The sequence below is a fragment of the Podarcis bocagei genome (assembly GCF_964188305.1).
Source record: "Podarcis bocagei genome assembly, chromosome: 13".
Classification (NCBI taxonomy): Eukaryota; Metazoa; Chordata; class Lepidosauria; order Squamata; family Lacertidae; genus Podarcis; species Podarcis bocagei.
The window spans coordinates 4,135,930-4,161,336 of NC_138138.1; the positions used below are offsets into that span (position 1 = coordinate 4,135,930).

Sequence of the window (25,407 nt, forward strand, 5' to 3'; positions counted from 1 at the left end):
ATTCTTGCATTAATGTGCCTTGTAGCTCTGCGTGGAACAAAAGCATCTCTGTCCAACTTAGAAGATTATTCAGTTCTTTTTTAAATTTCACATAAAGTGCCCCATTCCATGTAACACAGTATGTTAAATAGTTACAAGTCCCAAGGGACCTGGCATGTGGAAAACACCAAGTCATTTCTGGAGTGTGAAAAATACTAAGCTGACTATTGATGCACCAGAGGATGGAGCAGAAAAGTAGCTTTCTTCAAAATTGGTTTTTTGTTTCATTTTTACACTACATATAGGACAGCTGTAATGATTACCGTAATAAAAACCACTGTGCATTGTGTAGTGTGAAATACAGTGTATCACTGAACGAAATAAAATAGATAAAAATATAAAACTGAAGCTTTTCCTGTTATTTTTGGTGAATGAGAGAACTGGTGGTTTGTGTGCCAAGACCCCGTGACCCCACAGTTCCCTCGGGACAACAGCATGTTGGGTTTGGCCTTGAATAGGGCCACCATGTTATTGGCTACAGTAGAGAACGGTTTGACATAGGCATTGGGTGAAGTCGTTGCTATTCCACTCTGGCCCCTCCGCTGGAAGTGCATCTAAGGGCAAACCACATCTTGGGGGGAGTCCCTATGACCTACGTCCAGTAGGGGTACCCTCTGCAGAGTCCCTGTTGGAGGAGTGGTATAGCCCTAGCTCCGCCTGGGCTTCGGAAAGAAGCCACTCCTCCCAAATCGTTTAAACAGGATACCTTTTCTCAAGGAGGGGCAGGCAGAGGCTATAACCTCCTCTCCAGCCAAGATCTAGGCTTACCCAATGCCTAACCACCTAACCTCATTGCTATGAGGTAGGTGAAAACCAGATGGCTGGTGTCAATTTGCCACATGGGAAAATTCCTGGCTGGCCCCTGAATATGGCAGCCAGTTTGGTCCATAGCAAGGTCAAAGCACAAGTAAAAGCTAGTAAATTAGGGAGGGTGGGAGATCCAATGAAAAGACAGGGAAGACAGCTGGACAGGCTGCAATTTAATGGCCCCTGGGAGCAAGCCCAAGCGTTCCCATTGGCTAGTTGGGCCTGCCATTGAAGAGGGTGAGCGGAATTGTTGGAGAATGAAACTTTGGAAGCAAATTTTCTAATACAATGTATAAAACATCATCATCAAACCTTTTGCTGTTTGATTTTACATAATGTAGTACAAAGTGGTAGAAATTCGTCTGGCACCCCAATTCTAAGCATTCGTACCACCAGGTCTTCATTCAGTGCCATTGAACCAAGCATGATTTCTGGTTTAATGCTATGCTTTGTGATGTTGTGCAGCAGTAAGTACAGTATACACTTCTTAAGACCTAATTTGCTGGATGCACAAATTCAAATTGACCCCCCAATGAATTCTTAATATTTCTAAGCTTGTGTTCACACTCCTGTTTACTCTGCATCCCTGGTGCTCCCACAACTGTTTGGGAAATAGTGTACACACAATGTTAGCCACAGTCTGTATCTATCCTGTTGTTTCCTTCTGTGTTTGGATGCATTTCCCTCAAAACCTGGTTGGTCTGAATTGAAACAAAAAGGACGACCTAGCTGCATTTTTAGCTGGTAATGTGTACACAGCCTAAGACTTGGGTCTTATACATGTTTTCTTGGGAGTAAGACCCACTAAACTAATCTGACATATTTCTCAGTATACTAGGGGCTGGACCCCTGCTCTTTCCATTCACCAGCCCCCTGTCACCCCCCCCATCAACCCCTTAGAGTTTCCCCTTCCCATCCCATGCAACTATTAAGTCACTCTTCACCTTCTGAACCCCATTTCTGAAGCTACTTGTCTCTTCTGTTCTGCAACCCCACTTTGCACCTCTGAATTCACCTTTATCCCCATGTCCATGTCTCCTCTCCCTCCTTTTATGCCCCACCCTCTACGCAAACCACCCCCAGGGCAACCTCCCGCACCTTCCTCCTCCCACACATTCTCACCTTCCGCCCAGTTATGAAACCCTTTCACGTTCCTGCTTTCATCTTCAACCCCATTCTTCTCATGCCTCCAACTCCCTCCTTTTTGCAACCCCCATATTCTCCACCTTCATTCCCTTTTCTTCCTAATCTTACCTCCTTTTTCATCTCTCGCTTGCACAAAACCTCAATTTCCACGCCACCTCATTTCTCCTATTCTACAGCTGCCCTTGCACAAACAACCCGTACTGATACGCGTTACAACGTCTTTAAGAATTTTGAGAGCAAACCTGTCAGTTAGCTCGTTCAGTTTGAGAATGTTAAGTTCAGGTGATGGATGTTGTACATATAAAGGTCTTTGCTTATTAATAAAATATCTCTTCTAAATTGCTACATTGAATCTGGAACTTTGCAATCTGAAGGCAATGGATGGTACCAGGAATAAACGCAATGTGGAATATTTCCATGCTTTGCATCATTTCTCTCTCTCTCTCTCTCGCATGAGGCAGCTCAGTTTTTTTCCTACCAGTTTTCCTCCTGGCTTGCTGTGCACAAACTTTTGCGTGGACAGGCGGAGTCCCCAGATCCTGCATGGTCCCCCCGTCATGTGGAATAACGACTCAAGACAACGTGCTATGGGATTAAATTGGCCACAACTTTATTAAATTTCAAATGTGGGTAGACCTTGGCTCAGGCATTGGGCGTTCTCCCTCCCCGGTCCCCAGCCGGGGACCTAGGGAGCATCAGGGTTATCCAGTGTGTGTGGGGGGGATGGGCCGGATCTGGAGAACATATGTTCAAGCAGAGATGGCCGCCCCCGTAACGCCGCCGCCACAGGAGAGAGCAATGACGACCTTTCGGTGTACGGCCAAAGCCTCCCTTCAGAAAACCCCTTTAACGGGGAACCCTGGTATCGCCGCCGCAAGAGGAAGATGGACAAAAGTATTCCGCCCAAGGCCTGATACCGCCAAAGTTGTGACATTTTGCTACGGGAAAGGCGAAACCTGCCAATGCAGGGAAATTCCTTTCCGGCCCTTTAACAGCGACCTTAACGTAGCAGCGCCCGCATACCTGTGAAGAAAAGTTAACCTGCAAAACCTGTGAAGACAAGTTAACCTGCAAAATAAGACATTAACTGAGGGTGGGTAGGGTGGGAGAAGCTCTGGAGCCAAGTGAGGATTCCCAGGTAAGATCCTCCCTCTATTGTGTGGGCAGGTAATCCCTCCCCTACCTGGCCTGGTCTCCTTGGCAACGCTTCCCCCAGGTGGGATTGGACATCTGACTGAGGTAGGCGGAGACCTCCAGGTATCCCACCTGAGGGAAGGCAAAGCCAAGCCTATGCTGTTGGGGCCACTCCAGATCTAGGGGCTGCACGCGTCCACACAAAGGGCGCCCCCCGTTTTAAGCGGGGAGCGGTCATTCCCTCTTATATTCCACAGCTGACTCATATGTGAGAGAGAAAGGACGGGCAGCCTGCAAATCTTTGACTGTCTGAAGGTTCTTAAATCAAACCTCTGCCATTTGAAGTCACCATTTTCCTCTCAGTTCCCTCCATTCCTCCTTTACTCAAACATCTGCCATTGTTTAAAACCACCACGTTCCCCCTCTTAGCATTTATCCTATCTCACTCTGATGCCATGCTCACTGCTGTTGCGCAACCTGCCTTCTCTTCCTTCCACCCCCCCCCCAAACTGACTTCATGCAAATCCAGGATTGTGAGGCACTACAAATCCTCCAGTAGGGGCTGCACAATGATAGAATTACATTTTTTATATATAGGAATATATGCATAGGATCGTAGTCTAAGCAATTATAATTATTATGAATAATGATATTTTAGTATGCTTTTCCTAAATGCTCAAAAAAAATCTATCTATCCCAAGTAACTTTGCAATATAAGCAAACAGCTCTGCCATCCTTTGGAGAACTGTGGCTAAAAAGAGAATTAATTAGAGTGTAATTGTATTGCTATTGTAAACCTCCCTGTCTAGCATAGCCAAAGAAGAGACTGAATTTCTGCTTCAAGCACAGACATAATTATTTTTTTTAAACCCTGTTACAGTGGTGCCTCGCAAGACGAAATTAATTCGTTCCGCAAGTTTTTTCTTCTTGCGAGTTTTCCGTCTTGCGATGCACGGTTTCCCATAGGAATGCATTGAAAATCAATTAATGCGTTCCTAGGGAAACCGCCTTCAGACCAGGTCCGCCAGCATTTTAAAATGCCCGCCAGCATTTTAAGATCGCCCGGGACAGCAGAGAAGTCTCCGCTGCCCCGGGAAGGCAGGCGGGGGGAGCAAAGACTTTTGCCCCCCGCCGGCCTTCAGAAGAGGTCCTGGACCTCTTCTGAAGGCGGGCGGGGGGCGAAAGTCTTTGCTCCCCCCCGCCTGCCTTCAAAAGCCGTCCGCGATAGCGGGAAGCGCTTCCCTGCTATCCCGGACTGCTTTTAAAATGCTGGCGCTGGGGAGCAAAGCCTTTCGGCCCCCGCCAGCCTTCCTGGACCTCTTCTGAAGGCCGGAGGGGGGGAAAGGCTTTGCTCCCCACCGCCAGCATTTAAAAGAGGTCCCCGGAGATTTCCCTATGGGCTTTCGTCTTGCGAAGCAAGCCCATAGGGAAATTCGTCTTGCGAAGCGCCTCCAAAACAGAAAACCCTTTTGTCTTGGGGTTTTCCGTCTTGCGAGGCATTCGTCTTGCGGGGTACCACTGTACTTTTGTTTGATTTCTCAATGGCTTTCAATACTATTGAACATGGTATCCTCTCAGTGAGATGAGTATCAGAAGCCATATTATGGTGGTTCCCGTATTTTGCCCAACCTGCCATTTATTTTGCCCAACCAAAGGTGGCATCCCTGCTGGGACCCTAAATCCTAGCTTTGATCTGTAGGAACATTGCTAATTGGCCCCTGAGTTGATGAGGCTTATCTGATGTCAACATGAAACCAAGTCTTCAGTGACAGTAAGAGCTGTTCAACAGTGGAATTTGCTACCAAGGAGTGTGGTGGAGTCTCCTTCTTTGGAGGTCTTTAAGCAGAGGCTTGACAACCATATGTCAGGAGTGCTCTGATGGTGTTTCCTGCTTGGCAGGGGGTTGGACTCGATGGCCCTTGTGGTCTCTTCCAACTCTATGATTCTATGACATTGATTCAGTTTCTGTGGAATGCTCTTCCATCAGAGATTTAGCAGGTGTCTTCTGTATTAATTGTTAAGTATTTTCTGAAAACCTTTCTATGCCACCAATCTTGTGTGGGCAATTAAAGGGTGAGAGGAATCTGTTACAGTTAGATGACGAGCTGTGATTTTAGTTCTTACGTGTTTTTGTATTGTACATATTAGTGGTGTACATTGCTACAATCTTCTTTATGCACTTGGAGTATATAGCTATATAAATAATTTCCTTAAAGGGATTAAGCTGGGGAATGAGGGTGGGGGTGGAATCCTCAAAGGTGCCTAAAAATAGCCTGGATAACTCAGCTCTCTTAACGTCATTGGCACAGATTACCGTATTTTTCGCCCCATAGGATGCACCTAGTTTTTTTTGGGGGGGGGGAATAAAGAAAAAGAAAATTATTTTCCCCCTAGGCGCTTGTGGGGCCGGCAGCGGGGAGAAGCACTCTTCTCCCCGCCGCCAGCCTTCAGACCAGGTCGGGGGACAGCGGGAAGGCGCGCTGCGTCTCCCCGCCGTCAGCTTCCAAACCACATCGGGAGACAGCGGGATGGCGGCTTTCCGCCTCCCCGCTGTCCCCCGAGCTTGTGGGGCTGGTGCTGGGACTCTCCTGAAGCCTGGAGAGCGAGAGGGGTCGGTGCACACCGACCCCTCTCGCTCTCCAGGCTTCAGCGAAAGCCTGCATTCGCCCCATAGGACGCACCCAGATTTCCCCTTCATTTTTGGAGGGGAAAAAGTGCGTCCTATAGGGCGAAAAATATGGTATTTCTGACTTCACTTGATTAGGGCCCTATAAAACAGGTGGGGTTGTTTTCACGTAATAAGAGCCATTACAATGAATTTAGCACTTAAATAAAGGCATTGCACAATAAGCAAACAATGGATGGCTCTGCTGTGTCTGTGAGAGAGATTCTGTTTCAGGCTCAGCCCTCTGTTTAGTTATTTTGACACCACAAGAGGTTTGTCATCCTTCTCAAATGAGCACTGACTTGTGTTCTGGCATTTCTGTATCAGAGCTTTAAATAGAATTAAAAGGTAAAGGGACCCCTGACCCTTAGGTCCAGTCGCGAACAACTCTGGGGTTGCGGCGCTCATCTTGATTTACTGGCCAAGGGAGCCGGAGTACAGCTGGTCATGTGGCCAGCACGACCAAGCCGCTTCTGGCGAACCAGAGCAGCGCATGGGAACGCCGTTTACCTTCCCACCAGAGCAGTACCTATTTATCTACTTTGTGCTTTCAAACTGCTAGGTTGGCAGGAACAGGGACCGAGCAACAGGAGCTCACCCTGTCGCGGGGATTCGAACCGCCAACCTTCCGATCGGCAAGCCCTAGGCTCTGTGGCTTAGACCACAGCACCACCCGCGTCCCTTAAATAGAAATAGGCAGCCATTATAGCTCTACAGAAGTAAGAGCTCAACACTCCCTTTTACCAAGGCACTGAATACATTGTGGAGCTGCAAATCATAGCCTTATTTTTGGTGTTTCAAAATAGGGCCAAAATGCACACAACACCATTCATGCAGTTAATAATTTTGTGATTTTTATTTTAGAGTAAATAGGAAGCACAGGAAAGCTGGTCTAGATTGGGATCGTGGTGGAAGGTAGAGCTCTTTGAACCCTCCTGTAGAAGAAAGGCTCCCCAGTACAAACACCATATGTGGGATTAGCAATCTGGATTAGGACCACCGCAGGGGGCAAAGCTTTAAAGCCCCCTGACACCCTCCTTTGCTGGGGTCCTGATCTGAATTGGGGGTCCCATGCCTGCAATTTATGTAAAAACACCACCATCATTACCATTGCATGAATGGTGATGCCATTTGTCTAGTCTGCCCTAGAAGTTATTTCAGGGCTATCTACAGATTATCACATTATCTGAAGCAGCCTTTCTCAACATTGGGTCTCCAGATGCTGTAGGACTGCAACTCCCATCATCGCTGACCAGTGACCAGTTGTGGTCCAACATCTGGGGACCCAGGGTTGTGGCTGATCTGGAGCATAGGCATTGTGAGTTTGCATAAATATTCTCTCAGCCCACGAGGCATGTGTACTGTATTTGAGCATTGCACTCAGCGCTACTCTGTTAATGCCAGCATATCAATAGTGAGCAAACAGGAGCAGGAAAGCCAAGAGCTTTGTGTGGGTGGGAGGGGAAGAGGATCTGCCACCGTCATTAGCTCTCCACGTGGTCTGTCTTATAGGGTTGTTGTGAGTTTAAATACTAGAACTCATTTTCAGTGGCTTCGCTACCCCTTTCCTGGCAAAGCTGCCATGGGAGTGTTCCATTTGGAGTGGGTTGTTTGTGAGGGGGCTTTTTCTGCATTGAACAGTTTGAGGGTACATACCCATTTGAAAACACTCCTCTTGATTAGGTTCCCCACACCTTTTCCTGCCTAGAAGGAAGCAGCGGTTGTGATCTTGCTATACACCCACCCATAGTGTCATTGGAGAGTTGTGTGTACACACAAGCACAGCAATGCCAGGACAGCCTACATCAATTTCCAACTGTTTCCTAATGAACGTACTGTGTGAATGTAGAATCAGTCTGCATGAATCATTTATTTTTGGAATGAAACCAGTTGCTCAAGAATTGATTTTCAATGGCAAAAAATACAGTATGTAATAGATCTAGATCTATGGTATGTGGACTACGTAGAAAAAACAAGTACTCAGCCTCCATTGATTCCAGATTAAAATGTTGTGTGTATGCAGCCTTAGTTCAGTGACTAGGAATATAAAGCACAATGTCCGATATACCTTTTAAGATGCCAGCCTTATGAGTAAATATGCATGGGATTACCCTGTCAATTCCCAAATTCATCTTTATTTGAATGATTACATTTCTATGTAAATCTGAACTCTTTTATTTCCATACAGATTACATTGTGAGACTTGTGCTGTCCATTAGTTAATAGGGTTCTGCGATATTAACCTAGCACTCATTAAATTAACTCTTAAGAAGATATATATATATATATTCCTTTTGTATGGTAGGATCAGTGACATCAATGCTATATTTATTACAGGCAGTAATAAATCATTTTACTTGCAAATGTAGATGCTGTCTTCCACCCGCAGCTAAAAGTTTCTCTAGAAACACAAACCAGAGAAAATGTTGATACTACAAATCCAGATACACGTCTGTCGAATTATGAGAGATGCAGATTGCTGATGGAATCTAATAAATCTCTCTTTAAGTAGATTAGGAATTTGAGCCCAGACAGCTCTCTGTGCAGCTGCTTTATCCGTATCCACCCAGAGTAAGCTATGGCAGAGAATCAAGAAGACTTTTTTCCCTAGCACTAAAATATTTAGCAATATTAATCAGTTAGATTAATCTATTAAAAACCTTTTCATTAATTAAAAAGGGGCTGCCAATTAATTGGGCAGCATATTTAAAAAACACTCTTTATAATTTTAACATGTGCAGATGGTAGATGCCATCTTAGAAAAGGCACTAGCCCTCTCTCGCAAGAGAAGATGCCTCTCCTAACATGATGTCTGATGTAATGTCTGTGTATCATGTAAAAACAAAGCCTTACTTTCTCTTCAAAACTACTAATTTAACAGATACGTAAATTTATCTAGATTTAATTATTAAAACTCATATGATTCATTTATTTTCTTTAATCAAATGGAAGTCCTTATTTTGGGTGAGATTTAGGTGACCAGTAAAATAATGTTACCTTGGTATCTCAAAGGTCTAGGCACTCAAACACAGCTAACTTGACAGCTAATTGCTCTTATCAACAATTGTAATGTATATTTTATGCAAACCACTTGGAGGTTTTTATTATTAAACCATATACAAATTTCCTCCTTTTTTCTCAAAAGATACCAGTGAATCAGAATCGTAGAGTTGAAAGGGATCCAAGGGTCATCTAGTCCAACCCCCAGCGATGCAGGAATCTCAACCAAAGCGTCCATGACAGATGACCCCTCAACCTGTGTTTAGAAACCTCCAAGGAAGGAGAGTCCACCACCTTCCAAGGGAGTCTGTTCCACTGTCAAACAGCTCCTACTGTCAGAAAGTTATTCCTGATGTTTGATTAGAATCTCCTTTCTTGTAACTAGAATCCATTGGTTTGGGGAGTAGGAGAAAATAAGCTTTCTCCATGTTCCATGTGACAGCCATTAGATATTTGAAGATGGCCATCATATCTCCTCTCAGTCTCCTCTTTCCCAAGTGAAACATACCAAACTCCCTCAACAATTCCTCAAAAACCTTGGTTTCCAGACCCTTGATCATATTGGTTGCCTTCCTCTGCGTACTTCCAACTTGTCAATAACCTTCTTAAATTGTGGAGCCCAGAACTGGACACCGTATTCCAGGTGTGGTCTGACCAAGGCAGAATAGAGTGGGACTATTACTTCCCTTGACCTGGACACTAGACGTCTGTTCATGCAGCACCACACTGGTAACTTAGGTTAAGTTTGTGGTCTCCTAAGACCCCTTTATCTTGAATCCCAATTTTGTCTTGCATGAGACTCACTTCCCTTTGAGAATTTCTTTAAGCTTTTTGAAATCAGCCTTCTTAAAGCCCAGAGTCCATGTCCAACTATGCTCAGTTGAACACTCTACGTCTGTTGATGCTGCCTAGAAAAACATTAGCTTTCTTTGCTGCTGCATTACACTGTTGACTCGTGTTAAGCTTGTGGTCTACTAAGACCCCTGGCCCACTAGGAATTAATCCATATTGCAGCCCACATGTGCTAGAACTAAGCTGTGTTTAAACTGGGTTCCAGATGCTTCCTTGTGACATGACAGGAATCAATTTGTTAAATACAGGTCAGACAGATTTGGTCCAATAGGTTAGACAAAGGCCATCTCTGCTATGAAGCAGAGTAAAGGAGCAAACACCTCAAATGGCAGATTATTCCACATGACAGGGCAGCAAATTGGCAGGTATTTAATTGACTTTTTATTGATCAAGGAGGAGCCATTATTGGATTTCCCACCTTTGTCCCCTTCCATGGCAGGCCGGCCATATCATATCACAAACTCATCTTGAAAATGTCCTTAATTTCAGAAGTTTGCCATGCAGGATGAGGGCATGGGACTCCTGCTTCAGAAAAGGACCCAAAGCTCTCTTGGGTGCACAGAACTAGTCGTGGGGTTGTTTGGATTCAGGCCAGCATGATTTGTCTCATTACATCATTTGAGATGCATTAATCTCAATATTAATGAGCAGATTAATGTAGGCAATAATAAACTCTGAAATCCCAAATGACGGTTCATCTAATTTGCATTATATAAGGACTTGCAGGAAGATCTTAAGGCTCTATGTTTATCTTTCCCCATCTAATCTGTACACAGACATACACACACACACTGACCCTTTGTGAGTCTATAGTAAGTTGGGTTTCCTTTTCAAACGTTTTCTAAGACCTTGGCTTTGTAATAAATAGACAAAGCTTTGTTGTTGTTTTTTTACTATAAGTGGAGATTTGCCCAAGTTGACAGTAGGGGTGCTTGAGGGATTTGATCTTTGTGAATTCCTAAATTAAATTATCTCATATGTGCCACTCAGATTAATGTGAATATTGGAAATTAGCTGTCCGCCAGATTTCACACTTTCCCAGATATTGCAGCAGGTTTACTGGCAGTTTCAACAAACAAAATGTATTATTTTATTTTATTTTATTTTAATGCAAGTTAAATGGAGCGTAACAGAATTATGGGTAAAAATAAGGAAAAGTCACCAAACCTTAATTGACAGGAAGGAACTTTACATTTAGGTTTAACAACACAAGATTGTAATATCTATTGATATGTATTTTTAAATTGACTGACATTTCATAGGATACTGTTGGCTCCCTGACAGATATTGTTACAAATGAGCTTGAAAATAATAATAATTAAGACTATTGACTAATTAGTTATTATTAGTTGATTATTGATGTGCCTTTTAAGCAATTAATTTAAATTATTTCAAATTGCCCAAACCACTCTATTGGTACCTTTTTGGGGTCCTGAAGGAAGTGTAAAAAACCTGCAATTTACTAAATGAAAGGCACCACTTTAACAGATTGTTTTACATACACACCAGAACCAAAACAGCCTTTTTTTAATGGTGTGTCCTTTACCCACAACACCACTGAGTAAAATTGCCCCTCATAAATTAATCTTTCAATTACACTAATGCTTGCAGCTCTCACTGGAACTAACCCAAGCAAAATTACATATGTCTTGGATTTATTTCTCACAAATCTTCTCTGGCAATATCCCACACCATGCAATTTATATATATTTTTCTGTGTCTTGCATCATCACCTGAAAATACTTTCAGAACCACTGGAGCCCCTTTAAAATGTTCCTTGCTTCCTTTTTCTTTGTCGCCATCACTTCTCTCAGTTTGGCTCACCTCAGCCCGCCAGGCTTCCTGACTCGTTCCTGATTTATCTGGGTAAATAAGTCTCTGATTATTCTTTATGCCATTGCAAATAAAGTCCTTTTTAGAAACAGATGTTAAAATGATCTGGCAAAATAATCCTGGAGGGCAGTAACTGCCTTCTGTAAACTACTAGCCTTGTGGCACAAAGTGATGAAACAAAATGGTACAGGCTACAGGGAAATAACTAAATTATGGTTTCATTTTAGGAGCCCATTTTAAAACTGAGATTTCTGAGCGCACAATACTAACATTATATAGTTGAAAGGATCCCCGTCTGGGTCATGAGCATTGCGGGGGGAGGGCGAGTATTAATCGTGCTTGACTGGAAAGATGTGTGTAACCTACAACAAGTGGCCCTTGTAGCCTTGCCAAAAGAAGCTTTTGTTCCCTGAAGAGAATTGTATTAAAGGCCAGTGTGTCCTATTATTATTTGAGCAACAGCAGCTTTGAAATGAGCCTTTCAGATTTCAATACACTGAATCAACAAGCAACAAATAAAAGAAAACAAGCTTTGTGTCGTACCTCAGCGCTGCATGACCTCCCTCATCCCTTACCTAGTTGCTGTGTTCGCTGACACAATTGCCTAAAATAACTAAAGATAATTGGGTGCTTCTGACGGAATTGGAGGCAGGCCAGGAAAGATGTGGAGCCTGGAGGGGGGTGGAACCAAACATCTTCCTCCAGTGCTAAACCCGGCAGCCTGTTTAACAATGGTGGTCTTTTGCAAGTGGCGTTTAGGACAAAAAAGAGAGGGTGCCGTCCTGGGCTTCGTGAGATGAGGGACGTGCCAGCTGGGAGAGGGCAAAGAATGAGATGCAAGACGAGGAGTCGGTGGAAAAACATGTATCATGTGCAGAAAGAGATGACGTAGCGTACTGGGCAACCTGTGTGAGATCATGACTTGTTCTTTCCCAGTTGAGCTAACGTCCAGCATCAGTCTTTTGGGAGGAGAGAAAGGTTGGGGAATGTTTGGGGAGCATTTGCTGGTAGAATCAGGGAGGGAGGGAAGAGGCAAGCACTCTTCTCACACCCAACAATTTTGCTCGGCAACTTCGACTTCCAGGTTGGCGCGATCTGGAAATGGCGGATTCCCTCCGAGCTGCGGAGGGAATCGGCTCAACTGAGGACGGGTCTTGCCGCGCCGGCGACGCAGGGACCCTCAAAAACCGCAGGCGCTGAAGCCTGCGGACTGAAGACTCGGTGGGCACCTTAAGCGCCCCCCCGATTCACGAAGAGCCTTTTTAAAGGCTGCGGAGAGGATACGGAGGGTGGCGTGGTGCTGAGAGTCGATCGCTACCTCGGTTGAGCGAAGCCGCGAGCCATGACTGGAGAGCGCTGATTCCCTTCCTTGAAATTCGGACTGAAAAGAATAACCCGTGAGTAAAACGGAATTGGACTTTATGAATATTATCCTGTGAATTCGAGACGACCGGGGGGGTGCTAAAAGGAAGTCCGCACCCCCCCTTCTTGCAGACGATCTAAAGCAACGATATAAGAACTAAGCTGGAGTGCCTACCCTTTGTGGGGTGAGTTGAAAAAGACATTAACTTCCAAGATTTGGCAAAAAGAAATTTTGAGCTGGAGAGTGGAGTGTTGGAAGCTTTCTTTCAGTTGTAAACAACCCCCCCCCTCCCGGGCCCGGGAGCGTCCTGCTTTTGAGCTTGTGGAAGAGGTGCGGAGTTTGACAGCTGTCAAAGCTGTCAAACGGACAATTTAAGTGGAAAAATCGTTATTTAAGATCCCTCTGGACTAAAATGAGTTGCAATTGAGTTAAAATTGTTGGAAACAGGACTTCCGGGTTGGCGCGAACAGCTAATGGCAGATTCCCTTCGAGCTCCGGAGGGAATCGGCTCCGCTGGGGACGGGTCCTGCCGCGACGGCGACGCGGGGACCCTCAAAAACCTCAGGCGCGGATGCCTGAGGACCTGGTGACTCGGTGGGCACCTTAAGCGCCCTCCCCGATTCACGAAGAGCCTTTTTAAAGGCTACGGAGAGGATACGGAGAGTGGCGTGGTGCTGAGAGTAAACCGCTACCCCAGAGGAGCGAAGCCGTGTGCCATGGCTGAAGAGCGCTGACTTGCTTCCTTGAAAATTTGGACTGAAAGAATTACCCGTGAGTAAGACGGATTGGGACTTTAAAAATTCTTCCCTGAATTGGAGACGACCGGGGGGTGTGCTAAAAGGAAGTCCGCACCCCCCCCCTGCAGACGATCTAAGCAACGACATAAGAGCTAAGCTGGAGAGCCTACCCTTGGTGGGGTGAGTTAAAAAGGACACTAACTTTCAAGATTTAGTTAAAGGAAATTTTGTGCTGGAGAGTGGAGTTTTGGAGACCCTCTTTATGTTTTGAACAACCCCCCCTCCCGGGCTCGGGAACGTCCTGCCTTTGTGCCTGCGTAAGAGCTGCGGAGTTTGACAGCTGTCAAAGCTGTCAAACGGGCAGTTTAAAGCGGAAAAATCACTATTTAAGATCCCTCTGGATTAAGATGAGTTATAATTGAGTTAAAATTGTTGGAAACAAAGTAACAATAACAAGCTAAAGGACTGTTGGAGAAAAGACTAATAAGTAACCAGATTCCCTCTAGGGGGAATTCTGTGAAACTACAATGGATACAATGGCTGTGGATGGAAAGTTACTAGTGGAAATCGAAAGGATGTTTCAATTGGTGGGAACCTTACAAGAGCAGAGCTCAGCCATGAATAAACAACTCAACATTATGACCTTGGGAACAGGCAACTCTGCTGTTTGTATTGAGGACCTGAATGAGAAAGAATCCACAGCTGAATGGGAAACAATGTCTACAGAGGTGGAAGAGACTAAACAAGAAAAAGAGAAAGTAATCTTGGGAAGCAACAATCAAAAGCTGACATCTGTGGAACACAAGCAAGGAGACTCTGGGAACACATCTACCACAAGTCTGCGAAAGATGCAGAAGAAGAAGGAGGAGGTTCTGGGACAATATGTACAGGAACTTAAAATAAAGAAATATGATTGGGGCCTCCTTTTGGACTTTGACTTTGAGGAAACAGGCTTTGTGGAAATACTCCAGCAGTTGCTTTCAAAACTCCTTGTGGGAAGAGAATATGTTTTGATGGTGAAAGATCTTTTTCCAGACTCAACGATTGACATAAAGGACAACCAGCGAGACCGGCGGAGAGGGACTGAAAGGGACTTGAAAGCCTCGGACGTGAGGAACCCAGGCTGAGAATCTTGACTTTGGATTTTTATTGGGAAGGGACAAAAACCGGGGATGGGAGGGAGGGAAGAGGAGATTCTTAAAAACTCTTAAGACTTTCATGTTTGGTTAATATGACTTTTATTCAAGACAAAATGAAAAATCGATGGAAGAGAACTTAAGTCCAACTTAGGAAAATCAATTATTTTTTTTATTAGAAAAGAGGCAACAAAATGAATAAGATGGTTAAGAGGAGAAATGCCAACTTGCTGATATAATCTTGGGAATTGGGATGCACGAGGGGGGGTGGGGGGAAGCCAGGGAATAAGGTTATGAGAAGAGGATCTGCTGAACCTATGCATGTTTGTGTCTTGTGTTATTGTTGTGTTTGTATTGTCTTTATAAAAGCGGAAAACCCAATAAAAATTTAAAAAAAATAAAATAAAATTGTTGGAAACAAAGTAATAACAATAAGTTGGAGGATTGTTGGAGAAAGATTACTAAGTAACTAGATTCCCTCTAGGGGGAAGTCTGTGAAATTACAATGGCTGTGGATGGAAAGTTACTAGCGGAAATCGAAAGAATGTTTCATCTGGTGGGAGTCTTACAAGAGCAGAGTCTGGCTATGAATAAACAACTTATGACCTTGACTTCTGGAACAAGCAGCTCTGCTGAATGTATTGAGGACCTGGATGAGAAAGAATCCACAGCTGAATCGGAAATGATATCTAAAGAAGTGGAAAAGACTAAACAAGAAAAAGAGAAAGTAAAGTTGGAAAGTACCAGCCAGAAGCTGACATCTGCGGAATATAAACAAGGAGACTTTTGGATTACATCTAACACAAATCTGCGAAAGATGCAAAAGATGGAGGAGGAGGCCCCGGGAGTTTATGGAATACAGGAACTTAAAATAAAGAAATATAATGGGGACCTCCACCTTGACTTTGACTCTGAAGAAGCAGACTTTGTGGAAATTTTTCTGCAGCTGTTTCCAATTGTTCTTGTGGGAAGAGAATATGGTTGGATGGTGACAGAACTTTTTCGAGACTCGACGACCGACATAAAGGATTACCAACAAGACCGGCGGAGAGGGACTGAAAGAGACTTGAAAGCCTCGGACGTGAGGAACCCAGGCTAAGAACTGATATTTTGGATATGTACTGGGAAGGGACGAAAACCGGGGATGGGAGGGAGGGAAGAATAGAATTGTAAAAACACTCAAGACTTTTGGGTTTAATTAATATGACTTTTATTTAAGACAAATTGGGAAATCAATGGAAGAGAACTTGAGTCCAACTTAGAAAAAATCTACTTTTTTTTTATAAAAGAGGTTATTTTAAGATGATTAAGAAGAGAAATAGCAATTTGCTGACACAATTCTGGGAATGGGGATGCATGAAGGGGGGTGGGGGGAAGTCCGGGAACAAGGTTAGGAAAGTAGGATTTTCTGAAATTATACATGTTTTTGTCTTTTGTCTTTTTTGTCTGTATTTGTCTTTATAAAAAGTGAAAAGCCAATAAAAATTTCTATTAAAAAAAAACAAAACAATTTTGCTCGGCAACTTCAGCCACCCTGCACTAGTATGAAAGAGAAAGACCTAGTGGGATTGCTGTTTCTTAGTCTCAACTATGCATCCATTGTATGGTGATAAATATGTTGAGCTACATTGCAGTGTGGTCATGAAGACTAGTAAATTCATAATAACTATTACTATTTAGACTATAAATTCTGACTATGAATCCCAAGAAGTTACAGGCCATTAGACTGATTCCATAACTGGGCTAGTAATGTGTTGTCATATTTGTTGTTGATTTCAGGTTTCTTTGAATTCTGGCAGAGACGTGCCAGGTGGAAGACCATACATATAAAGTACATGGAAACCTCATCTCATTCATTCCTTCGTTCATTTGTATGCTGCTTTCCCACATGCTCAAACTGGCTTACAACAAAGAAAGCACTATAAAAACAATTTCATAACAACATAGCAAAGCAAAAATATAATAACATAAAAAACCACATTCCAATACTATACATATCTATTGCATACCTATATATAACAAAATCATATGCACACAGCATCCCATAACATAAATAAAAAGGGAGCTTTACAGTTTTACCCTAGTCCCATGATGTCATTTCTCTTCCCCAGCAATAAAGAATTCTGGCATTACTCCTCCCAGAGCTACAGTTCCCAGCACCCTTAACCCACTACAGTTAGGATTCTTGGCAGGGAGCACTTGAAGTGTGCTTTATATGTATGGTGCCTATGCAGCCTCACTCTCTATGTGGATAATTGTTTCTCATAATTTATTGCTTTTCATCTCCACCAGACACCTCAGCTTTCATTAGTATCCCATCCTATTTATTAAGATATTTAAGTTTGCTACAAGAAATTAAAGAGACATCCTAGTGCTATTTTGGGTTTGGGTCTTCAAGAAGCTGCGCTAACGGACTTCTGAGTTTCCTAGACAAAAACAGTCAAGCACCCAGGATTTACAGTGGAAAACAGTTACTGGCTGACTTCAGTGTCTTTGAGACGTCTGCCGCTCTTGCTGGTAGTGACATCAGGTTACGATCACTATGGAGCTACGTGAAGGGAAAGTAATATCTGTTCCACTAGAGTAAAAAAGGAAAAGGATGGAGAAAGTGAGAAGAAATCAGTTGATTTTCGCTGAAATTCAACAGAACACTGCACCAAGTTGGAATGTAAAATTCCGCTTTTGTGTTCACACATGATCATGCTGATCATTTGTTAAAGTTCTGGGTTTTTGCTGTATAGCATGTAGGTCTCAACTTCAGAGTATGCGTCTGGATCTACATTGATCTGTAAAAGCGTCATTAAAAATAGCACTAAATAATGTTATATAATGCTCAATGCATTTTTCCATTGCCGGCAGATCGCTGCTCTGTGGTGTCCTCAGGTGTCACATTTTTATAACACATTTCTAACATTATAACCAACAAATGTAGATTCGCCCACAGACATGTTTGCTGAAAGGCAGCCTAGAAATAATGAAGATATATTCAAGGGTTGTTTCTTACCACTTGCTGGAACATGTTAAATAATGAGATCAGCATTAGGAGCTCAGTCATAAAAAGAGCAGAAGTGAAGAATACTAAGAATATGGGACCCTCAAACAAAAATGGTGATTGTGTGTTGAGACCCTTTGCCCTTTATAATATGTAGTTATGCTGAAATATGTAGTTTGTATGAATTGATTCGCATTTTGAGAAGCATTGACCTCAGAATGTTAACCTTTTGTCTTTCTAGGTTAAGTGCAGGGGAGAAATCACCCTGAAACGCTCTGTTCAACAGTTGCAGATATTGGACGAGAATGAACACAAAAGATCCGAAGGTGACGGAAGGGGGCCTCAATGTCACACTCACTATACGTCTTCTTATGCATGGAAAGGTAACTTGCTTTACATTGAGATATTGGGTGGGGGGCGGGTCAGAAACATGGGTGTATGTTAGTGGTTGTATTTTAGGTTGCTTTGTTATTAACAGTATTAGAGGCCCAACATTTTAGCCTTATTTACACACTAGCAAAACTGATTATAACTAGGGATAGGTGGATGTGTCTGTTTTTTGGTTTGCACATTAAAAAGTTGGAGCCATCGGAAGTGCAATTTAAGGCTCCTGTTTATTCCGCTGCAGTTGTAGATTTACCTGCCCTGCAAGTGTGGCTGAAGGAAGATGTCATTGCAGGCCAAATTAGGACTCCTGGTGAGCCTAATTGAGCCTAATGAGACCCACAGGCCAGAAGTTTTTAGAGAGAGATATGTGAATAGCCATGCCCTATAGCCAATATTTTGTGGTGGCACCCATGCCATTTTTTCCAAAAATTCAAATGTGCCACCATTTTCCATGTATCCCTTGTTCAAAAGTGTTTCCTTTCCTGTTTTAAGATGCATATTTTATATGTATTTCAGCGAAGTACTGTAAGTGAGCTGTCAGTCTGTGTAAGACTTCTAAACCAAATAAAATTGGGGTGGGGTGGAAATCCAGATGTGGCCACAGGCCCCAAAGGTTAAAGGCTCCAGATACAGTTAACTGTTATGAGCTGTGCAAGAATGTCTGCACACCCCCTTGTAGCAGCAACCCTTAGAAGTGTGTCTACATCTTAATCACAGAGTTTATTTTACTTCCAGAAAGTCAGACAATTGTTCCTTCAACTTGTTTACCATTGTGTAAGTTATACAAAATTCAAGATAGCCACAGACACAGAAATTCTGTTTGAAGGATGAGAGATCCACCAAATGTTTGAAATCTGCAACATGGCCCAACTTGTCAGTAGTAGACTGACATGCATTCTAGTAATGGAGAGGATGGAGGAAGAGAACTGATCTTCCTTCTGCCCACAGCATCCTTCTCCTCTACATTTCAGGTAGTCAGCTGCAACAAAATATTGTAGCATCTTGAAAACTAATCTTCTGTGGCTTCTTCTTAGTATACTCTAGTTCATGAAAGCATATGCCATAAATTTCCCTCTCAGCTTTCTGCAAATACCTCTTTGTAAGGACTGAGGCACAGATAGCAGCTTGTGTAAGAGAGAGTATGTGGCACAGGTGGCATTTGAGTTCATAGCTCAGGCGCTTAGCCTTTACATTACCCTTCGTTTGTTAAGTTACGTTAATGCAAGTTAGTTGTGCCATAGCTTTACTGAAGGCACACATGTCTGTTATTACGCACACAATGATCTCTCAAACAGCATAAGTGAATATTTGGATCTCTGGCATTTGTCAATTGCGTTGTCAAGTTTAGATCTGTCAGTTACTTTCTTTGTAAGTGCTGCGCTGTATGGCTCTGTTTGACTCGCACAGCTGGGTGTTGTTATGACATTATAGCTAAAGCAATCACTTTGGAAATGGTTTCCTGCATAGTGAGAACACCCACTGCTTCTGCACTGCTCATTTGGTGCCAAAATGCATTGTTGCCTAATCCATCATGTGAATTATATATTAAAACTTATGCTACGTCTGGCTTCTATCATTAAATAAAATAGATATTTTGTTTTTAAACAGTTCCTTATTGAACAGACTAGCTGAAAATTTAGGAGGTGTATATTCTCCAGCACTAACATTGGCAGAAAACATGCTAGCTATTTGTTTTCTGTAAGACAAGGGCTGGACTTTCATCTTGTCTAATTTGATGTGGAAAAATGGGAGTGGAAGAGGCATGAAAGGGCTTCTCCTAAGCTACAAAAGGAAAAAACCCAAAGTTGCAGGCACTCTCAATTATTTATGAGGAAATTACCGTAAGTGTTTCAGGCTCGTTCTTGTTGTCAGGGGCAGGGGGGGAAAGCTTTCTTTCATAAATCAAAATCTGATTCCTTATTCTCTGCCTCCATTGCTTTGTTGCTCTGATGGCAAACGTCTTGTGGTTCCCCAAACTCTGAGGTTTGATTATCCTTTGCTAGGGTCTGAGTTCATAGGTCAGCAGGAACTCCCTTCCAATAGAGGTTTGGCAGGAATCATTCTTGCCTTCTTTCAGGCAGGCCTTTGCAATGTGGAGTTGGGGTGATTTTGTTTTTTTACCAAACAGTATTTAGGATTGTTTTTATTTATCTTGCTGTAATTTGTGTGTTGCATATAACCTTGCTGTATTTTTCACAAACGTATGGTCTATAAATATTTCAATAAATAAATAAGCTTCACTTCATTTTCACTGTTGGGGGAGGTGATGGAAATGAGTGGACCTGCAAATTAAATAACGAAATCTCCAAACAGTTGTTTGAACCGCAACTACTTGGGTTGCCTTACTGGTATGTTCTGAGAAACATTTGCACAGAAATTTTAGAAACTAACCAAATAGTGCAATCCTATACATATTTACTTAGAAGTAAGCCCCACTGACTTCAGTGGGACTTACTCCCGTGTCTCCTTGTATAGGATTGCAGCCTAAATAGAAGGTCCATAAAATCTAAATGCCTAGTTTGAAGATGTATAAAAATATTTATGCCTGTTGTATCTGCCTTGAGGAAGCAAATGTTGGCTCTGTCCTGATGAATCCTTGCACTGTTTTGGGGGTTGTTCTTTTTTTAAAAAAGACATGAATAGTGACGTTTGTTGGTCAACAGTGAGTCAGACGACGTTCTGTTGGGAGAGCTATGCAGCTGCATTGTATTAATCACGTATGAGACTTCTTGAGCAATGCAGGCAGCATGAGCATCCAGCTGTAAAATTTGTTAAATGTTAATGTTTCTGTGTAAATCATGTTTCTGTGTAAATTATTTCCCACTAATAGATGGATATGTGTTGTTCAGGCTGTCTGCTGTCCATAGACTGTCAGGCATGATGGTCTGATATCTCCGCTTTGAGCATGAACAGACCCTATGTTATCATGCTTTCTTCTTTTCAAAAAAGATGTCATAGCTCTATAGCACAGCTTTCTCAGTAAGATTGTTAACAAGTTGAATGCAAATTTTATTTATGGTTAAAGATGCTGGAATTATTATTATTTACCTTGATTAAGCATTAGCCTATGCCTCTGGGGCAACATAGAATTATTTCAGGCCATAGCTAGTCTGTGGACCTCCAATTTCATTTATGTAGCTCACTGCCTTGTTTAGCAACATAATTGTGCATTTCTGTTGTTTCAGTTACATAATACTTTTAGATATGTTGAATATATCTGTTCTAGTCCGTTTACATTTTTAAGATTTACAGATGTGTTTCTCTTTTGTGCTTGCATTCATGTATATTTTGCTTTGCTTTGTTTCAGGAGGTTGGCAGCATCATTGGAAAGGTCAGTGACCCACTTTTTGAGGGTGGTTTTTTTTTGAGTCAGCTCAGTTTATTTGATATTTTTCTGCAAATTCACCAGTCATGGAGCGTGTTAGTGTGAGCTAATAAATGCTTTCTGTTTCTTTAACAGAAAGGTGAAACTGTCAAGAAAATGAGGGAGGAGGTAAGATGTAAATTTTGTACTCTTTGACTTAATTTTCCTGCAATTTCAGAAAATATATACCTGGTGGTGGTACTGAATTGCTGTATTGCTCACATGTATGAATCAATCCTGCCACCAAGTGGTCAAAAAACCAAAACCAAACATCTGCAATGAACTGTAATTCACAATTTTTGTGATGTTCCCTTCTCGTGCACAGTGCACTGAATTTAGTCAAGAGGGGACCTGAGCTATGAAAATCTCTTGTTCAGCTATAAAGCTCACTGGATGAACTTGGGCAGTCACTCTCATTCAACCTAACGTTCCTTACGTGATGATAAAATGGAATAATTCCATATATACCAGGGGTCGGCAAAGTTTTTGTGGCTTGGGCTGGTTCACGGTCCTGCAGACCCTGCCGTGGGCCGGAGTGTGTGCACGCATGTGCAAACACTATTTCCAGCGCTCCTTCTGGCGTGGAGGAGGCGTGCACAGCTTCCCATTGGCTGCAGGAGCTTCCTGCAGCCAATGGGAAGCCGGCCAGCGTCACGGAAGGTGGTCCCCGCTCTGCTCCACGCCGGTTTAGCGCGGTGCCCATGGGCCGCTTATGGCCTATGGACCTTAGGTTGCCTGATACACACCATCCTAAATTATTGGTGATATAAATATTGAAAGCTTAATTCAGAGCTTCTTACCAAATTAATTGTTTAAAAAACCCAAAAACAATTCAGTAAGATCAGATTACTGCTCTGAATCTACAGCAATTAATCTTTAAAATAGGGTTTTAGTTCTCACTGAACTAAAGAATTACATGTCTAGGCTGTACCTCTTCTTGCCACATAAAAGAACTCACACATTGAATGTTCCTCCATACCCTGCCAGAATAAATAGAAATACCGTATTTTGCGCCCCATAGGACGCTCCTGCCCATAGGACGCACCTAGTTTTTTTGGGGGGAAATAAAGAAAAAAAAATTTATTTCTCCCCCAGGTGCGGGGCTGGAAGAACCAGGTCAGGGAACAGCGGAAAGGCGCGCTCTGCCTCCCCGCTGTCCCCCGAGCTTGTGGGGCTGGCTATGGGGAGAAGTGCGCTGATCCCGGGACTGCAGGCAGCTCTGCGCGGCCATCCGGAGCTGGGCGGGACTTCGCGCCCCGCTCCCAGTGGCCGTGCCGAGCTGCGCTGATCCCGGGACTGCAGGCAGCTCTGCGCGGCCATCCGGAGCTGGGCGGGACTTCGCGCCCCACTCCCGGTGGCCGCGCAGAGCTGCGCTTCCTCGCCTGCGCGCACAGCCCAGCTTTGGCAACAACTGAGCACAACTTGCAACAAGAAATTTCCTCTTGTCACAGCTCTCCAGGCTTCAGCGAAAGCCTGCATTCGCCCCATAGGACGCACACACATTTCCCCTTTATTTTTGGAGGGGAAAAAGTGCGTCCTATAGGGCGAAAAATACGGTATCTGTGCACATAGAAAACTAGTCAAGAAATAAGAGCCCTGTTCAGTCATTGCTCACTTGAGGAGGCTTTGCAAGTGCAAAGAAGCTGCTCAGTCAGGGTTTTTAAATTCTACACAAATAGAAAAGAGTTCCCACTACATGTTGCACCCAAGCATGTGGAAAACTGTTACAAGTCACGGGATGATATGGGGCTGAAGGTCCCTTAATACTCACATTTTCCCTTCGTGCCAATAGTAGGGCTTAGATGTTGGGGCAAGGGCTCTGGCCTTCTAGCCTTCTTCCTAGCATGCTAGATTTCTGTATGCAAGGATTTTGGGGAAGCATGGAAGTCTGCATGGAGTCTGAACTGGTACAGCCCAGTCTCTTCCATGGGGTTAATTGTGAGTTACAACTCAGTACTAACCATTTTTACTCGTGTTGAGTCAAAGAGACTTGCTTCTAAGTAAGCAGAAATAAAGGATTGCAACTTTAGTGTGTGTCAGATTGTCCTCATATGAAAATGCTACAGAACTACAAAAACCGAAATACAAACATTTGTATTCCCTCCTGTAATAGAAGGGATCTTTATAAGTTATTAACAGTTTATTAGACAGTTCTAAAAATGTGCAATGATATATCAGACTCTTGATATTTCTTCAAAATAGTTCAGCTTTTCTGTTTCATATTTATTAGACTGGTAATAAATTTTAAGCTGTAGCACTGTCTTATTTGTTGTTCTTACTACACATTGCTATTATTCCTCAACAGGAAAAAAGTCTTTCTGTCTAAGATGTTAAAATAGCCAGACTGTTATAGTCTATTTGTTAGAACAATATTATTTTTCATGCCCTGCATATGTCTGTTTGAGAGGATCTCACCACACATCCATTGTGAAGGAAGTGATTCCAAAGAGCAGGGTGGAAATGCTCCCAGCATGTTTTGAGCATTTAGCTCTGCCAGCAAAATAGTCCTTCAATTACGGTAATTAAATCATAAATCTTCCTAACAGAAAGAAACTAATTCAGACTATAATTCCCATCCAGCAACATGCCATGGGTTTGTTGTTTTGAAGCCTTCTTCCTTCCTCTGCATGTGAGAGAATGTGATTCAAAGCTTCTGCTTCCAGTTAGCAGGAAACCATCGTTCGTCATGATGCAACAAATTATTATCAGCTCTAACCATAGTTTACCCGCAAGCAGGATTCCAAAAGCTGGAGTTTATGTGATACAGAACTAACACAACATTGTACCTTTGTTATATTCTTGTTCTAAGTGTTTTTGTAGTTTTTGAAAAACTTCAATAAAAATATTCTTTAAAAACAAACAAGCCCATAACTGGGATTCCAGATTAACTTCTATTATATAAGTGTAAGCTATAAAGGCAAGTCATAAAAATATAGATTTAAATTGCTTACAGTGGCCTTAATCCAAAGTCCTGCATATGAGTCTTGAGATGCACACGGGGATTTTTGAGGCAGCCATTTGCCCACTGCGTGATCTCTTCGTATGCCCTGGAAAGCCCCCGGGAAAAGTCTACATCACTTTCAGTCCAAGGGGCTGCAGCTTGGAAGGGAAGATAGGCACAAACGTGGAGCTCTTGGATCATGGCAAATGCGTTTTAAGTTTGTCCCATGAGTAACTTTAGACTCACCTGATGGGTAGCATTCTTGTTTTCAACATTCTTCGTGATTTTCCTAAACTATTGTGCTTTTGCCTATTACAGCGGTACCTTTAGTTACAGACTCAAATCGGTTCCGGGGTGCCATTCGCACCCCAAAAAGTCTGTAACTAGAGCACCGCTTCTGCGCATGCGCAAAACATGCAAAATGCTTTTTGCTTCTGCGCATACACGCGTGGCGAAACCCGGAAGTATACACTTCCGGGTTTGCCACGTTCGCAAGCCGAAAAGACGCAACGTGAACTTAACACAATACGAGGTATAACTGTACAGTGTCAGCTTTTGTTTTATTTTTTTCAAAGAACTGCCCTTAATTTCAATCCTTTCAGTGGCTGTATCTGACCTGCCTTGCCATTCCTTCGTTCAATTCTGCCTTGCCTGTGCACCACTGCGGGGGGGGGGGTATATACATGCTGTTAAACTGGATAACATGTAAAAGCGTACTTTTCAAGTCAAGGCTGGTAAACTGTTAAGTAGATACTTTACAAATAAATGTGGGGTTTTTTTGGGGGGGTTGCCCTTTCCGCAGAGTGGTGCTCGAATCAACATCTCAGAAGGCTCCTGTCCAGAAAGAATTGTGACGATAACGGGCCCAACGGATGCCATTTTCAAGGCTTTTTCCATGATTGCACTAAAATTTGAAGAAGTAAGTAAATGGAAATTCCTCATACCCCAGGCTACTCTACAGATATTGTTTTAATTTCCTTATGTTTGCTTTAATACAGAATTTGTTTTAGA

At 43.0% G+C, this 25,407-nt stretch overlaps 1 protein-coding gene across 19 annotated transcripts in view; it reads left to right on the top strand.

The window, feature by feature from the left end:
- The window catches only part of LOC308572470 (poly(rC)-binding protein 3-like), a 191,057-nt gene that overhangs the window by 130,092 nt on the left and 35,558 nt on the right, over nt 1–25,407 (top strand). For 14 of the 19 annotated variants that reach the window (XM_081168582.1, XM_081168584.1, XM_081168579.1 and 11 more), the window contains 4 exons: nt 17,946–18,087; nt 21,399–21,422; nt 21,552–21,584; nt 25,199–25,315. In XM_081168582.1, coding sequence (XP_081024708.1) covers nt 18,010–18,087; nt 21,399–21,422; nt 21,552–21,584; nt 25,199–25,315 — 252 coding nt within the window. In that variant the 5' untranslated portion in view covers nt 17,946–18,009. The remainder of the gene's footprint in view (nt 1–17,945; nt 18,088–21,398; nt 21,423–21,551; nt 21,585–25,198; nt 25,316–25,407) is intronic. The other 5 variants (XM_081168569.1, XM_081168568.1, XM_081168571.1 and 2 more) reach the window with 2 other exon arrangements.